This window comes from Trachypithecus francoisi, unplaced genomic scaffold (assembly GCF_009764315.1).
Source record: "Trachypithecus francoisi isolate TF-2019V2 unplaced genomic scaffold, Tfra_2.0 Lachesis_group13, whole genome shotgun sequence".
In the NCBI taxonomy this organism is placed as follows: domain Eukaryota; kingdom Metazoa; phylum Chordata; class Mammalia; order Primates; family Cercopithecidae; genus Trachypithecus; species Trachypithecus francoisi.
This window is the reverse complement of record NW_022681458.1, coordinates 40,471,992-40,489,908: the sequence shown is the minus strand read 5'-3', so window position 1 is coordinate 40,489,908 and position 17,917 is coordinate 40,471,992. Positions and strand designations below refer to the sequence as shown.

The 17,917-nt window shown below is 43.1% G+C and overlaps 1 protein-coding gene across 5 annotated transcripts in view; it reads right to left on the bottom strand.

The window, feature by feature from the left end:
- The window catches only part of FAM126B (family with sequence similarity 126 member B), an 88,040-nt gene that overhangs the window by 15,779 nt on the left and 54,344 nt on the right, over nucleotides 1-17,917 (bottom strand). For all 5 annotated transcript variants that reach the window (XM_033231979.1, XM_033231976.1, XM_033231978.1 and 2 more), the window contains 2 exons: nucleotides 16,329-16,444; nucleotides 3,240-3,335 (listed from right to left, as the gene is read on the bottom strand). In XM_033231979.1, coding sequence (XP_033087870.1) covers nucleotides 3,240-3,335; nucleotides 16,329-16,444 — 212 coding nt within the window. The remainder of the gene's footprint in view (nucleotides 1-3,239; nucleotides 3,336-16,328; nucleotides 16,445-17,917) is intronic.

Sequence of the window (17,917 nt, the reverse complement as noted above, 5' to 3'; positions counted from 1 at the left end):
ATGTTGATACTTACATACTAGAAATTATATCATTTCCTTTCTTTCTTTTTTTTTTTTTTGAGATGGAGTCTCGCTCTGCCGCCCAGGCTGGAGTACAGTGGCTTGATCTCGGCTCACTGCAACCTCTGCCTCCCAGGTTCAAGCGATTCACCTGCCTCAGCCTCCCGAGTAGCTGGGACTACAGGCATGTGCCACCACTCCCGGCTAATTTTTGTATTTTTAGTAGAGACAGGGTTTCATTATGTTGGCCAGGCTGGTCTCAAACTCCTGACCTCAGATGATCTGCCCACCTCAGCCTCCTAAAGTGCTGGAATTACAGACATGAGCCACCGCGCCTGGCCTAGAAATTATATAATTTTTACCTACTTAAGATAGGATGAAAAATTTTTAATGTCAACAACATACAAGGAGTACATAGTTTTTCAAAATTCCGTAGAGGATATATGAACAAAAGAACAAAAGTTTGAGGACCACTAAACTCCGCCATCATTTTTGTTATTAAGAAATTCTATTAGGCTGGGTGTGGTTACTCATGCCTATAATTCCAGTACTTTGGGAGACCAAGGTAGGAAGATCACTTGAGGCCAGGAGTTCAAGGCCACCTTGGACAACACAGTGAGACCCCATCTCTATAACAAATTTAAAAATTAGCCAAATATGGTGGCACATCCCTATAGTCATAGCTACTAAAGACACTGAGGTGGAAGGACTGCTTGAGCCTACGAGTTCGAGGCTGCAGTGAGCTATGTATAATGATTGTGCCACTGCACTTTAGCCTGGGTGACAGAGGAAGACTCTATCTCAAAAAAAAAAAAAAGAAAAGAAAAAAATTCTATTGAAGGCCACAATAATGTTGTCAATGAGAGAGCAGGCAGTTTTCTTTTAATGAACCTAAAGTAATGAATTATAAATAAATTTATCTGCAGATAGGCAGTAAGTGCTTAAGCAGCATCTAAATTAGAGACAAGAATTTTGTTAGACATTAATCATGTTATTACAGTTAAGAGAAACAAATATTTTTAAGTAATCTATAAAATCAAAGTAACAGCTAATTTAGATGGGAAAAATTAATAAGTTTTGTTTAAGCAGGATCTCTTCCCAGTAACACAATAGCATGTGACCCTGAGCAAAGCACTTGTGGTGGACAGACTCTTGGAGAGCCATGATCCCTATGATCTTTCTGGTATTCACACTGTGTCATGCCCTTCCCCTTCAGCAAGGGTAGGATCTACAGCTTGCTTCTAACCAATAGAATAAGGCAAAGGGATTCCATGATTATGTGTACATGAGTACGTTACATAAGGTAACAGGTCTTGCTGGAGTCTTACTCCTATGTTGAAGAAGTAAGCTGCCATGTTGTAGGCTGCCTGTGTTGGAAGGCCAATGTGGCAAGGAGCAAAGGATGGCCTCCAGCACACAGCCACAAAAAACTGAAGCCCTCAGTCCTACAGCCACAGGAACTCAATTCTGCCAACAAAACTTTTGAGCCTCAGATGAGGCTGCAACTCCAGCTAACATCTTAACTGCAGCCTTGTAAGACGCTAAGCAGAGTACCCCAGCTAAGTCATCTGGATTCCTGACCCACAAAAGTTGTGAAATAATAAATGTGTGATGTTTTAACCTGCTCAATTTGTGGCAATTTATTACGCAGTAATAGAAAACTAACACAACAGTTAACCTTTTTGGGGGATTGATATCCTCAAGTAAAAATCATTTTGAAAGGCTGAATTCAGAATTCCTTCTATAACTGAACTTCTGTGACTCTAAACATCCATGGTCTCTAAACTAATTTATATCACTTAAATTTTTTTTCTTTTCTTTTTTTTTATTTGAGACAAGGTCTCACTCTGTCGCCCAGGCTGTAGTATAGTGGCGCGATCTTGGATCACTGCAACCCTGCCTCCCAGGTTCAAGCGATCCACATGCCTCAGCCTCCCAAGGAGCTGGGATTATAGGCATGCGCTACCACGCCCAGCTAATTTTTGTATTTTTAGTAGAGACGGGGTTTCACCATGTTGGCCAGGCTGGTCTCAAACTCCTGACCTCAGGTGATCTGCCCGCCTTAGCCTCCCAACGTGTTGGGATTATAGGCATGAGCCACTGCACCTGGCCTACATTTTTTCCATAGTAGAAATTCAAGGCCAGGTGCAGTGTCTCACACCTGTAATCCTAGCACGCTGGGAGGCCAGGGCAGGCAGATCACTCAATCCTAGCAGTTTGTGACCTGCCTATGCAACACGGTGAAACCCAGTCTCTATTTAAAAAAAAAAAAAAAAAAAAAGCCCAGCACAGTGGTGGGCACCTGTAGACCCAGCTACTCAGGAGACTGAGGTGAGAAGATCACTTAAACCTGAGAGGCAAAGATTGAATGAGCTGATATGGCACCACTGCACTCCAGCCTGGCTGACAGAACAAGATTTCAGCCTAGGTCTGTCCAAATTATTAGAAATTCTGATTTAGTGAAGATTATAATCCATGAGATACAGAATATCCACCCCCGACATACAAAAGAGATGCACACATCATTGGTACTATTGCTAATCACTTTCTGCAACACAGAGACAGTTATTTATGAAATGTATGGGAAGAGGTTCGCATTCCTTAAGACTTTCCCATATATATAGCACTATTCTTTTCAAAGATCTCAAAGTGATTTACCAAAACTGGCAACCAGGGAATGATAAGATATGTCACTAAACAACCCTAGATTTGGATGTCTTGGTACAACTCTGTGTTCAGCTAGAAAATATTTCTTTAACGCTGAAAACATTTTCAAGAATGCACGAAGCCAGGCGTGGTGGCTCACACCTGTACTCGCAGCACTTTGGGAGGCTGATGTGGCAAGAATGCTTGAGGCCAGAACTTCAAAACAAATCCGGGCAACAGAGCAAGACCCTGTCTCTACAAAAATTAGCTGAGTGTCGTGGTGTACACCTGTGGTCCCAGCTACTTGGGAGGCCCACATGGGAGGATCCCTTGAGCCAAGGAGGCCGAGGGCACAGCGAGCTATGATTAAGCCACTGTACTCCAGCCTGGGTGACAGAGAGAAATCCTATCTCATAAAACAACAACAACAAAAAACAGCCTCATGAGGATAAGGACTCCTACAGGAATGTAAGCTCCCTGAGTTTTGTTTACTGCTGTATTACCAGAAGTTAGAACAGTGCCTGGCTTAGAGAATGTGTTCAATAAATATCTGTCAAATAAATATGAAGATTAGTAATAATCACTCTTCTCACCTGGAACCCATCCGACAAAGAGATTGGTAAGATGAGGCAGGCATATATACAATAGCAGAATTATAACACAGCATGAGAAAACTCAGGACTTCAAACCTAAAAACAACAAATGCAAGGTTAAAAGGATTACAAATAATTACTTCTACTAGCAACTGGTTATGACAATGCCTTAATATTGACCTTTATGATTTCTTAATCAGATCAACATAGCATCTTTCTCAAAGGTTTCCCTGTTTATATTATCCTTATTACAAGTCATATCCCTTGCTGTCACCTTGTCATCTATATTTCTGTTTTTAAAAAATAAATCAGGCCAGGCACGGTGGCTCACGCCTGTAATCCCAGCACTTTGGGAGGCCGAGGTGGGTGGATCACAAAGTCAGGAGATCGAGACCATCCTGGCTAACACGGTGAAACCCTGTCTCTACTAAAAATACAAAAATTATGCAGGCATGGTGGCACAAGCCTGTTTTTCAGCTACTCAGGAGGCTGAGGCAGGAGAATTGCTTGAACCTGGGAGGCAGAGCTTACAGTGAGCCGAGATCGTGCCACTGCACTCCAGCCTGCGCAACAGAGTGAGACTCCATCTCAAAAAATCAATCAATCATGCTTGAACAGATGACTCCCCTATAAATAAGTCTACCATCCTCCTACTGAATTCATAATAAAATCCAAACTTATCACAAGGTCCTTTAAAATCAAAGTCCTTATTACAAGGTACTTTAAAATCCACCTTCATCCTTCCTCTCCAGCCTTACTTCCCTCCATTACCAACCACATATACCACACTATATCAATCTTCTTACCATTCCAACAATATGCTGTAACCAATCAGAATTCCTTGCTTTAATGCTTGCTGCTCCTTCTCAATAGAATATACTTTTTTGGCCGGGCGCGGTGGCTCAAGCCTGTAATCCCAGCACTTTGGGAGGCCGAGACGGGCGGATCACGAGGTCAGGAGATCGAGACCATCCTGGCTAATACGGTGAAACCCCGTCTCTACTAAAAATACAAAAACTAGCCGGGCGAGGTGGCGGGCGCCTGTAGTCCCAGCTACTCGGGAGGCTGAGGCAGGAGAATGGCGGAAACCCAGGAGGCGGAGCTTGCAGTGAGCTGAGATCTGGCCACTGCACTCCAGTCCGGGCGACAGAGCGAGACTCCGCCTCAAAAAAAAAAAAAAAAAAAAAAAAGAATATACTTTTTTACTTGGGTGATTCCTGATAAGATTTCAAGTCCTAGATCAAATTTTTACCTTAGCCATAAAGCCCTTCTTATTTCTCTCTGCTAAAGTAAACCAGTCCCTTACCTGTGTAGCTCTAATATAGCATTTATCCCACTGAATTGTAATTTTATTCCTTTATGTCTCTTTCTCCCATTTAGTAATAAGCAACTTTAGAATAGAGACCCTGATTTATTCATCTCTATCATTAATGTCCAGCACAGTGTCTAATACAGTATTGTTTAATAAATACTTGTTGAATGAATAAATGCTTTCCTAACATTTATAATGTCTAAGAAAGTGGCTCCTAAATCTGAATGCACATTAGTTATTTAAAGACCTTTTTAAAAACATACATTTCTATGCCTTAACCCAGTTGACCTACTTAAAACCTCAGGTAGGAACCAGGGAAGTTGTACCTCTAAAAAGCTTCCCACAGATGAATGACGAAGGGTTTATGGAAGCACTTTGTACTATTTTAACAATGTTTTTTGTAAGTCTGAAGTTATTTCAAAATGAAAAGTTAAAAATCAAGTTGAAAGTCTGATCTGGAAGCAGCCATACTTTCAGATCCCTTCACTTTCTCCATACATCTAGGTAAAACAATGGAGATTTCTTCTCTGAAAGGATAAAAACTAATTTCTACCTGGGAGCCCCAACGGTGATGGGGGTGGATGCCAAACTGAAAATAGGAAGATTAAGTGAAGTGAAATATAACTGACTAGATATTGCCACTTGGCCACCAAAATACTAGCAACAAGATCTCTAGTTAAGATATCAGAAGAGTTGTTTCTAGGTAATTTGACCACTCTAAGAGGAAAGACTTAAAGATATGGATTTGGGAAATTTTCCAAATGAATGGCCTAGTGGGATCCTATGGTGAAGTTTATATTTATAGTCAGTTACTAGGTTGGTGCAAAAATTAATTTTTTTTAAATGGCAAAACCACAATAACTTTTGTACCAATACTAGCTCAAATCAGCCATATACTAACATGGTCAGAGCTTCTCATTTTTTATTCCTCCCCCCGCAACTTTTTCTTTTTTTGAGACAGAGTCTCGGTCTTCTCACCCAGGCTGAAGTATAATGGCACGATCTCAGCTCACTGCAACCTCTGCCTCCTGTGTTCAAGCCATTCTCTTGCCTCAGCCTCCCAAGTAGCTGGGATTACAGGTGCCCGCCACCACACTCAACCAATTTTTTTTGTATTTTTAGTAGAGATGGGGTTTCACCATTTTGGCCAGGCTGGTCTCGAACTCCTGACCTCAGGTGATCTGCCCGCCTCAGCCTCCCAAAGTGCTGGGATTAAAGGCGTAAGCCACCGCACCCAGCCTATTCCCCTATTCTTAAACACGAGGGAAAAAAGATTGCCAGACATTTAAGGAACTTACTAGGATGAAAAAGACACTATAAAGAAACAGAAGGGCTGGGCGCAGTGGCTCACATCTGTAATCCCAACATACTGGGAGGCCAAGGTGGGTGGATCATAAGGTCAGGAGTTTGCGACCAGCCTGGCCAACATAGTGAAACCCCATCTCTACTAAAAATACAAAAATTAGCTGGGCATGGTGGTATGCGCCTGTAGTCTGTTACTCAGGAAGCCGAGGCAGGAGAATCACTTGAACCCAGGAGGCGGAGGTTGTGGTGAGCTGAGAGCATGCCACTGCACTCCAGCCTGGGCAACAGAGCAAGACTCTGTCTCAAAAAAAAAAAAAAAAAAAAGGAAATAGAAGGCTGGGTCCAGTAGGTCATTCCTGAAATCCCAGCACTTTGGGAGGCTGAGGCGGGGAGGATTGCTTGAGCTCACGTGTTTAAGAGCAGCCTGGACAACATATTGAGACCCCGTTGCTACAATTTTTTTTCTTTTTTTTAATTAGCAGGACATGGTGGTAGTCCTAGTTACTCAGGAGGCTGAGGCAGGAGAAGCACTTGAGCTCAGGAGGAACACCTGAGCTCAGGGGTTCTAGGCGGCAGGCTGCAGTAAGCCATGATCACGCCACTACACACCAGCCTGGGCAACAAAGCAAGACCCTGTCTTAACAAAAAAAGAAAAAAAAAAAAAAGAAAGAAAGAAAAATATGCAGAGCTAAAGCATATTTGGCTTTGGGGGAAAAAATGTATGTATATTCCTGATAAAGTTGGCTATATAAAAAACTAAAACATACAGCAAAAACAAATAAATACCAGAATGCCGTATCACTCTTTATACCCATTAAGATGACTACAATCAAAAAGATGGAAAATAAGTGTGAGAATGTAGAGAAACTGGTATCCTCATACACTGTTGTAGAAACATAACATGGTACATCCACTCTGGAAAGGAGCATGACAGTTCCTCAAGAAGTTAAGTGTTGAATTACCGTATGACCTAGCAATTCTATTCCTAAGTATATACTAAAAAGAACTGAACATGTACATTCACACAAAAATTTGTGAATGCATGTTCAAAACAGCTGTTGTGGTCTAAATTCATGTTGAAACTTAATCTTCAATATGGTGGTATTAACAAGTGGGGCCTTTGCAGCTGGGCGAGGTGGCTCACGCCTGTAATCCCAGTACTTTGGAAGGCCGAGGCACGTGGATCACCTGAGATCAGGAGTTCAAGACCAGCCTGGCCAACATAGTGAAACCGTCTCTTAAAAAAAAAAAAAAAAAAAATTAGCCAGGCATGGTGTTGTGCACCTGTAATACCAACTATTCAAGTGGCTGAGGCAGGAGAATCACTTGAACCCAGGAGGCAGAGGGTGCAGTGAGCCGAGATCGTGACACGGCACTCCAGCCTGAGTGACAGAGCTAGACTGTCTCAAAAAAAAAAAAAACAAAAGAGATGGGGCCTTTGGGAAATGATTAGGTCATGACAGCTCTGCTCTCCTGAATTTGATTAGCTAGAAGGCACCATCTATGAGGCAGAGACTATGAGCCCTTACTAGACACTGAGTCTGCTGGCACTTTAAGCTTGTACTTTCCAATCTGCAGAACTGTGAGCAATACATTTCTATTGTTTATATATTACCCAGTCTAAGGTATTTTGTTATAGCAGCCCAAATAGACTAAAGAGAGCAGAGTTATTCATAATAGCCAAAAAAGAAAAAATAGAAATAACTCAAATGTCCACCCACTGATGAATGGATAAATAAAATGTGGTATATCTACACAATGAAATATTATTTAATTATACAAAGAAAGTACTGATACATGCTACCACAGAAACAAACCTTGTAAACATGCTAAGTGAAAGAAGCCATACACAAAAGGCAACATATTGTATAGATCCACTCATGTAAAATGTCTAGTAATAAAAACCACTCAATTGCATGCTTTAAAGGGGTAAATTTTATTTTTAATTTTTATTTTTTTCAGACAGAGTCTCGTTCTGTCGCCAGGCTGGAGTGCAGTGGCGCAATCTCGGCTCACTCAACCTCCACCTCCCAGGTTCAGGTGATTCTCCTGCCTCAGCCTCCTGAGTTGCTGGGACTACATGCGCCCAACACCACGCCCAGCTAATTTTTTTGTCTTTTTAGTAGAGATGGGGTTTCACCATGTTGGTCAGGATGGTCTCAATCTATTGACCTTGTGATCCACCCACCTTGGCCTCCCAAAGTGCTGGGATTACAGGCGTGAGCCACCACGCCTGGCCCTTTTTTTTTTTTTTTTTGAGACAGAGTCTCACTCTGTCACCCAGGTTGAAGTGCAGAGGTGCAATCTCGGCTCACTGCAACCTTTGCCTCCTGGATTCAAGTGATTCTCTTGCCTCAGCTACCCAGTAGCTGGGATTACAGGCATGCGCCACCACACCTGGCTAATTTTTGTATTTTTAGTAGAGACAAGGTCTCACCATGTTGGCTAAGCTGGCCTCAAACTCCTGGCCTCCAGTAATCCACCTGCCTCAGCTTCCCAAAGCGCTGGGATTACAGGCATGAGCCACCGCGCCTGGCTCCCTAAAGGGGTAAATTTTATGGTATGTGAATTATATCTCAATTTAAAAAATAAATGTAAAGTCAATAATTAACTGAAAACGTGCAACATGAAAAACCAGTGTCAATTCCTCAATATTCAAAGAACTATTGCAAGTCACTAAGAAAAAAAAAATACACAGCTCAATAAGAAAAATGGGGATGGGCGCAGTGCCTCATATCTATAATCCCAGCACTTTGGGAGATCAAGGTGGAAGGACTGCTTGAGCCCAGGAATTTGAGACCAGCCTGGGCAATACAGTGAAACAAACCTCTCCCACTAATCGGCGAAAAACAAAAAAGGACACAGGACATGAATACGCAGTTCACAGGAAAAGAAAAACAATAATGAATAACAATGTGACACCAGTTTTTAACTATCAGATTAGTCAAGATTAAAAACTTTGAAAATGGGCCAGGCGCGGTGGCTCAAGCCTGTAATCCCAGCACTTTGGGAGGCTGAGACGGGCGGATCACGAGGTCAGGAGATCGAGACCATCCTGGCTAATACAGTGAAACCCCGTCTCTACTAAAAAATACAAAAAACTAGCCGGGCGAGGTGGCGGGCACCTATGGTCCCAGCTACTCGGGAGGCTGAGGCAGGAGAATGGCGTAAACCCGGGAGGCGGAGCTTCCAGTGAGGTGAGATCCAGCCACTGCACTCCAGCCTGGGCGACAAAGCGAGACTCCGTCTCAAAAAAAAAAAAAAAAAAAAACACTTTGAAAATGGTATTGGCAGTTAGTAGGAGGAAAAACTCTCAAAGTACTAGTAGGACATTCAATTGGTATAGTTGTTTTGGAAAGGGTAATTTGACAATATCTACTCAAACTAAAAAAAGCAGACATTCTTTTTTTTTTTAAGAGATGGAGTCTTGCTCTGTCACCCAGGCTGGAGTGCAGTGGCATGATCTCGGCTCACTGCAACCTCCGCCTCCCGGGTTCAAGCGATTCTCCTGCCTCAGTCTCCCGAGTAGCTGAGATTACAGGCACCTGCCACCACGCCCAGCTAATTTTTGTATTTTTAGTAGAGACGGGTTCCACCATGTTGGCCAGGCTGGTCTCGAACACCTGACCTCATGATCCACCCACCTCGGCGTCCCGAAGTGCTGGGATTACAAGCATGAGCCACTGTGCCTGGCCACAGATATTCTTTAGTATAACAATTTCACTGCTAGGAATTTATCCTCAGATACTTCTTGTGCTCTCACACAAATATATGTACAAAAAATGTGTTCCCAGCAATATTATTTATAATAGCAAAAAACTGAAAACAATCTAAATTTACTCAATAAGAGATTGGCTAAAAATTGATAGTACATAAATAAAATGGAATAATAACTCATCATTAAAAAGAATAAGATATCTATGTGCTGCTAGAGAAAGAAATACAATTTTTTTTTTTTTAGGAGATGGGGTCTTGCTTTGTTGCCCAGGTTGGAGTGCAGTGGTGCAATCATAGCTTACTGCAGCCTCAAACTCCTGGGCTTGATCCTTCAACCTCAGCCTCCAGAGTACCTAGGACCATAGGCATGTACCACCATACTGTATTTTTTTTTTTTTAAAGAGATTGGGTCTGGCTATACTGTCCAGGCTGTTCTTGAAGTCCTGGCCTCAAGTGATCCTCCGACCTCAATCCATGCACTAGGATTATAGGCATGAGCCACTGTGTCCAGCCCAAGATTTATTCTTTATTTATTTATTTTTTTTTTATTTATTTATTTTTTTGAGACGGAGTCTTACTCTGTCGCCCAGGCTGGAGTGCAGTGGCCGGATCTCAGCTCACTGCAAGCTCCGCCTCCCAGGTTCACGCCATTCTCCTGTCTCAGCCTCCTGAGTAGCTGGGACTACAGGCGCCCACCACCTTGCCCGGCTAGTTTTTTGTATTTTTTTAGTAGAGAAGGGGTTTTACCGTGTTAGCCAGGATGGTCTCGATCTCCTGACCTCGTGATCCGCCCGTCTCGGCCTCCCAAAGTGCTGGGATTACAGGCTTGAGCCACCGCGCCCAGCAGATTTATTCTTTAAAAAGCTAGGCTAGGAAGCTGAGGCAGGAAAATCGCTTGAACTAGGGAGGTGAAGGTTGCAGTGAGCTGAGATCGCGCCACTGCACTCCAGCCTGGGTGACAGAGCAAGACTCCGTCTCAAAAAAAAAAAAAAAAGGCTGCGCATGTACGCCTGTAATCCGAGCACTTTGGGAGGCTGAGGCGGGTGGATCACAAGGTCAGGGGTTCGAGACCAGCCTGATCAAAATGGTAAAACCCCATCTCTACTAAAAATACAAAAATTAACTGGGCATGCTGGCATGCGCCTGTAATCCCAGCTACTCAGGAGGCTGAGGCAGGAGAATCGCTTGAACTTGGGAGGCGGAGGTTGCAGTGAGCAGAGATCACACCACTGCACCCCAGCCTGGGCGACAGAGCAAGACTCCGTCTCAAAAAAAAAAAAAAAAAGTAAAAACTTACCAGCTTGGCAGGTTGGCTGAATTGCATGCAGTTTGCTGCTATGTTTGGTTGTTGTTGTTGTTGTTGTTGTTGTTTTTGAGATGGAGTTTCGCTCTTGTTGCCCAGGCTGCAGTACAGTGGTGCGATCTCAGTTCACTGCAACCTCTGCCTCCTGGGTTCAAGTGATTCTCCTGCCTCAGCCTCCCAAGTAGCTAGGATTACAGGTGCCCACCATCATGCCCAGCTAATTTTTTGTATTTTTAGTGAGACAGGGTTTCACCATGTTGGTCAGGCTGGTCTCAAACTCCTCACCTCAGGTGATCCACCCGCCTCAGCCTCCTAAAGTGCTGGGATTATAGGCATGAGCCACCATGCCTGACCTGTTTGGGTTTTTATCAGCTCATGAGTGGTGGCCAGTGGTCTGGCCATGTGATCAGGCAGAAACATAATATAAAACTGGCCTATTAAAGGGGTGTCTGTATGGGAAAAAACAGACATATGGAAATCACTATGGGAATTTGAAGAGTGCATAAGTAGGATATGTCAATGCACATCAGGAGAACCTCCTTCTAGAATCAGGTGACTGGCACCTATGGGCAAATATCCCTGTGTCGTCACCTGGAGTGATCACTTGGGTCCATGAAATGAGTGGACATGGTGGTACTGCAGCAATGCAGAGATGGGTTGAATTTAGACATACTCTTTTTGTACCTTCTGAGGCATAAAATGCCAATAACACAGACAAAGACTGCAGATGGCTATGGGGCACATTCCTCTGGGGGAAGGCCCTGCACATAGCTGGCAAGCTGAACAGATGCCAGCAGTCTCTGGAGGCCACAAATGGGTCCTGACAGGAACAGACACTCTGCATTAGGTTTTGCTTATTAGACTGTGGATCAAATGCTCAGAGTATTGTAAGAGGACCAGAAGATACTGTACCCATATGGACTGCTTAGTTACATTTTTGGAGCAAGAAACACACTTTAAAGACCAAAAGTCCAACAATGGGCAAAGAGACATCCTCAGGGTAATGGAACAAGCAATTGCGTGGAATGAAAGCAATTGAAAAAGAAAATAATTGGAACAATCAAATGAGGTATTTTTGGTCTAAAAGGCGGGGGTGAGATACAGGCATGAAGGGCTGGCTTATGGGCCTTCATGACTGTGTACTTAACCTGAGCGGGGCCAAGGGAGGCCAATTATCACTGGAGAGATTCCTCTGTTTTTCTGGGGGATTTGGGAGGAGGCAGTGGAGAGATGATGCGGGGATAGTCATCATCACTATTCTGTTCTTCTCATAGTGACAGAAGGTGGTGGTGTTGCTATACTTTTTTCCCTTCTTTTCCACATCACCTCAACATTTTTTTTTCCTCACCTAAAGCAGTGGTTGCAGTACCAGTGCTGCAACTGTGGGTGCAAGGAGCAGAGATGATTCCTAAGCAAAAAAAAAACTAGAACTATACCTTCAAATCTTTATGTCAGAATTCCTAAAGGCCTGATGGGCTAGGCTGTACCTTCATTCCATCTGGCAAAATTAGGATTGACAGAGAATGTATATTTATCACCTAGTTGTGATAGCATATTCGTTCTTTATATAAATCTACCCTACATCCTTGGGAGTGAATTGATGGGGAGGCACTTGCTAGTCAGTTTTGCTGCCAGAAATAGAGACCAACACGATGGCCAAACCTAACCTCTCTCCAAGAGAGAAAAGTTTGAGTATAAATGAAGAGAGAGATAAATAGTAGCTGAGATTTTTTTATTTTTTATTATTTTTATTTATTTATTTTTTTATTTTTTCTGAGACAGAGTTTCACTCTGTCGCCAAGGCTGGAGTGCAATGGCGTGATCTCAGCTCACTGCAACCTCTGCCTCCCAGGTTCGAGCGATTCTCCTGCCTCAGCCTCCTACGTAGCTGGGATTACAGGCACGCGCCACCATGCCCGGCTAACTTTTGTAATTTCAGTAGAGACAGGGTTTCACCATGTTGGCCAGGCTGGTCTCAAACTCCTGACCTCGTGATCCACCTGCCTCAGCCTCCCAAAGTGCTGAGACTACAGGCGTGAGCCACTGCGCTCGACTATTTTTTTTTTGAGATGGAGTCCCACTCTGTCACCCAGGTTGGAGTGCAATGGCATGATCTCAGCTCACTGCAACCTCTACCTCCTAGGTTCAGGCGATTCTCCCTGCCTCAGCCTCTCGAGTAGCTGGGATTACAGGCGCCCACCACCACACCTGGTTAATATTTTGTTTGTTTGGTTTTTTTTTTTGGTATTTTTAGTAGAGATGGGGTTTCACCCTGTTGGCCAGGCTGGTTTTGAACTCCTGACATCAGGTGATCCACCCACCTCGGCCTCCCAAAGTGCTGGGATTACAGGCATGAGCCACTGTGCCCAGCCGAGATTTTTTAAAATGAATAAATGAGTTGTGCAATGTGGGAAATACATCAGCACCCTAGAAGAGGCTCAGAGCAAGAGATGATACTATTAGCTCAATTATACTAGCTGCCTGAAAGAGTAAAAGTCATAAGTTTGTGAGACCACTCCTGCTTTTAGAACTTAATAAGGTTGAACAGAAGTCTGTAAACTTGGGTGACTTCTCTCTGGGAGATATTCTGGTCATATATGATGATGAACTGGGATAACTGTTAATGACTGACTGGTACTCTGTGAATGTGCCAGTATCTTTGGCTCTTATTTTTCAGGTTTCGTTTACTGCCATCCTGTGACATGGTATGATACTGGCATTGTTGGTAAGGTTATAACACTGGTCATACGTATTGGAAATTGAATTGAAGCCTCCTTCGAATGAATACTAATGGAACATGACTTGCCTGAGGAGGAAGTAGATTTAGCTAATCAACAGCTAATTTCAGGCCGGGCGCGGTGGCTCAAGCCTGTAATCCCAGTACTTTGGGAGGCCGAGACGGGCGGATCACGAGGTCAGGAGATCGAGACCATCCTGGCTAACACGGTGAAACCCCATCTCTACTAAAAAAAATACAAAAAACTAGCCGGGCGAGGTGGCGGGTGCCTGTAGTCCCAGCTACTCGGGAGGCTGAGGCAGGAGAATGGCGTGAACCCGGGAGGCGGAGCTTGCAGTGAGCTGAGATCCGGCCACTGCACTCCAGCCCGGGCGACAGAGCGAGACTCCGTCTCAAAAAAAAAAAAAAAAAAAAAGAATACAAAAAACTAGCCGGGCGACGAGGCGGGCGCCTGTAGTCCCAGCTACTTGGGAGGCGGAGGCAGGAGAATGGCGTGAACCTGGGAGGCGGAGCTTGCAGTGAGCTGAGATCCGGCCACCGCACTCCAGCCTGGGCGACAGAGCCAGACTCCGTCTCAAAAAAAAAAAAAAAGGAAAAAAGAAAAAAAAAAAAACAGCTAATTTCTATGACAAATAGTTCTGCACAAGTTTACCATGAGGTAGGTCAAGAAGAGAGGTGAGGTAATCATATTTGTGCAAAAATATGAAAATATATGCAAACATTAAAGGATGAATTAGTTACTCATTTAAATCTATCTGTAACCTACACTGGTTCCTCCAAATGTTAGGCATGTTCATAATGATAGTATCTGTCATATAAATGCTATACTAAATGTAGATGCCCAGATAAACATGATCATTTTTGAGCCTTGGCCAAAGACCAGGAGACAGCCTGTATAATAAATATAGGTGTTTCTCGACCTATGATGGAATTGCATACCAATAAACCCATTGTAAATCGAGAATATCGTAAGTAAAAAAGCATGTAATACATCTACCCTACTGAACATCATAGCATAGTCCAGCCTACCTTAAATGTGCTCAGAACACTTACATTAGCCCTTACATTAGAACACTTACATTACAGTTGGGCAAAAATCATCTAACACAAAGCCTATTTTATATTTATCATAAAATTGAGTATCTCATGTAATTTACTGACCACTGTACTGAAAGTAAAAACGAGAAGGGTTGCATAGGTACTTGAAGTACAGTTTCTACTGAATGCATATTGCTTTCATACCATTGTAAAGTTGAAAAACCTTAAGTTGAACCATAATAATTCATGGGCCATCTATAAACTGGCCTTCCCCAAAAAGAGGTCTGGCATTTGCTCCTAAGAGGTTAATCTGTGTCATATCTGATAAAGAGTCTTTGTTTAGGGCAGGGACTGGTAACACCAGAACTTAGGGCTGGACTGACCACATCTGACTTTCTTAGGTAGGAGTTGGCCATGCCAGAAAGAACTACCATGTCGATTTAAGGTGGTAGCTCTGGGTCACACTGCATCAGTCCACATGGAGGCTGAGATCAACAGTGGGCAATCCACCTAATCAATCACGCCTACATAATGATGCCTCAATAAAAAAACTCTGGAAACCAGAGCTTAAATGAGCCTACCCCATTACCAGTACTTTGTGTTTACTGTGATACACTGATGCCAGGAGGTTGTAATGTATCCTGACTTCAGGGGAAAGGACAACAGATGCTTTGTGTTTTAAACACTTCATATTCTACTATATGTGTCTCTTTTGGCTGATTTTAATCTGTATTCTTTCCTTGTAATAAACCATAACTGTGAGTATAATGGCTTTCAGTGAATTCTGTGAGTCCTTCTAGCAAATTATCAAACAAGAGTTTGGTTTTGGGAACTCCCAAAACTTTCAATTTAGTCAGAAGTGAGGGCAATTTTGGAACCTGTCCCTCAAACTCTGTCTAACTTCAGGAACGAATCCCATTCTACAACCAAGAAAGCAAGGTATACAGAGTAGATAAACTGTCTGAGGGAAAAATATCTAAATTGCAGTACTAGAATATGAATCCTGATTTGACTGACTGCACGTTCACTTTTTAAACTGCTTTATACAAGATGACCATAACATAATACCAAACATTAGAAAATGGGTATTTCATGACTATGATGTATTTACCTTTTGGGCTCTTCTCATACCAAACTAGAACTGAAGTAATTACAGTTAACTACTAAGCATAAGTTAACAATTGTTAGCTGAGTGCAGTGGTGCATGCCTGTAATCCCAGCTACTCACGAATCTAAGGTGGGAGGATCATGTTGAGGCCAGGAGATCAAGACCAGCCTGGGCAACATAACTAGACTCTGTCTCTAAATATATAAATAAATGGGCCAGGTGCAGTGGCTCATGCCTATAATCTCAGCACTTTGTGAGGCTGAGGCAGGAGAAGTGCTTGAGGCTAGGAGTTCGAGACTGGCCTGGGCAACATAGCAGACATTTCTCTACAAAAAATAAAAAAAAAATAATTGGCCAGGCTTGGTGGTGCATACCTGTAGTCCTAGCTACTTGGAAAGCTGAGGTGGGAAGATCACTTAAGCCTGGGAGGTCCAGGCTGCAGTTAGCCATGTTTGTGCCACTACACTCCTGCCTGGGTGACAGAGTGAGACTCTGTCATTCATTCATTCATTCATATATTCATGCATACATACATACAAGTTGGTACTATATACAGTTTTGACCATTACCGGTTCTGTGCAGTGAATGTTTCCCTCTGAGGATGAAGATCACTATAAACAACTCTGATGAGATCATGCTGACACAATGCCCCTTCTGTCAAAGCCATGGATCCAATTGTTGAAGGCTACAAAAATAAGGTACACTATGAGACAATGTCTCTACCATGAAGTAAAAATCTGTATCATGTAATAATCTTTAATTTTCTTTTCCACAAAAGGCAGTTTTAAATCATTTATTCTTCTCATTCTTCACAGAAAACATTCAGAATCTTTCAATTCTCAATTATATAAATTCTATAGCTTCTTTTGGAAATTGTCTGTAAAATATAAAACTAAAAATATTTTTTAAAGGTTATGTACTAAATCTATATTTAAAGGAATAAGAAAAGTTGCTGAAAAAACTAAAGGTTAAAAATACATACACTTTGATGTCTATATTCCAGAACAGAGTACAGTTGCTTATAATTATACAAACAATATTAAATACTATAATCAAGTATCTCTCTTCTTTTGAAACACAGTCTCGCTCTGTTTCCCAGGTTGGAGTGTAGTAACACGATCATGGCTCACTGAAACCTCCGCCTTTTGGGTTCGAGTGATTCCTGTGCCTCAGACACCCAAGTAGCTGGGATTACAGGTACCCACTACCACGTCCAGCTAATTTTTATACTTTCAGTAGAGACAGGGTTTCGCCATGTTATTGGCCAGGCTGGTCTCAAACTTCTGACCTCAAGTGATCCACCCACCTCAGCCTCCCAAAGTGCTGGGATTACAAGCATGAGCCACCATACCCAGCCCAGATGTCTCTTTAATACTAACATCGCCGGGTGCGGTGGCTCAAGCCTGTAATCCCAGCACTTTGGGAGGCTGAGACGGGTGGATCACGAGGTCAGGAGATCGAGACCATCCTGGCTAACACGGTGAAACCCCGTCTCTACTAAAAAATACAAAAAACTAGCCAGGCGAGGTGGCGGGCGCCTGTAGTCCCAGCTACTCCGGAGGCTGAGGCAGGAGAATGGCATAAACCCGGGAGGCCGAGCTTGCAGTGAGCTGAGATCCGGCCACTGCACTCCAGCCTGGGCGACAGAGCCAGACTCAGGCTCAAAAAAAAAAAAAAAATACTAACATCATTGAGTTCGTGTTTCTAAAGTTAGAAGAACGATCCAGGCTGGGCATGGTGGCTCACGCCTGTAATCCCAGCACTCTGGGAGGCCGAGGCGGGCGGATCAAGAGGTCAGGAGATTGAGACCATCAAGGCTAACATGGTGAAACCCAATCTCTACTAAAAATACAAAAAAATTAGCCGGGCTTGTGGCACACATCTATAGTCCCAGCTACTCGGGAGGCTGAGGCAGGAGAATAGCTTGAATCCAGCAGACAGAGGTGGCAGTGAGCCAAGATCGCGCCACTGCACTCCATCCGGGGTGACAGAGCGAGACTCTGTCTCAAAAAAAAAAAAAATAGAAGAACCATCCATTCATTAATACTTTACTACTCTCCATTTTATAACATGATACACAGAACTTAATTAAAATCTATTACTCAGAAATACATTGTGCTAAAATGATTCCTGGCTAAATGGGAGACATTCTATTTTA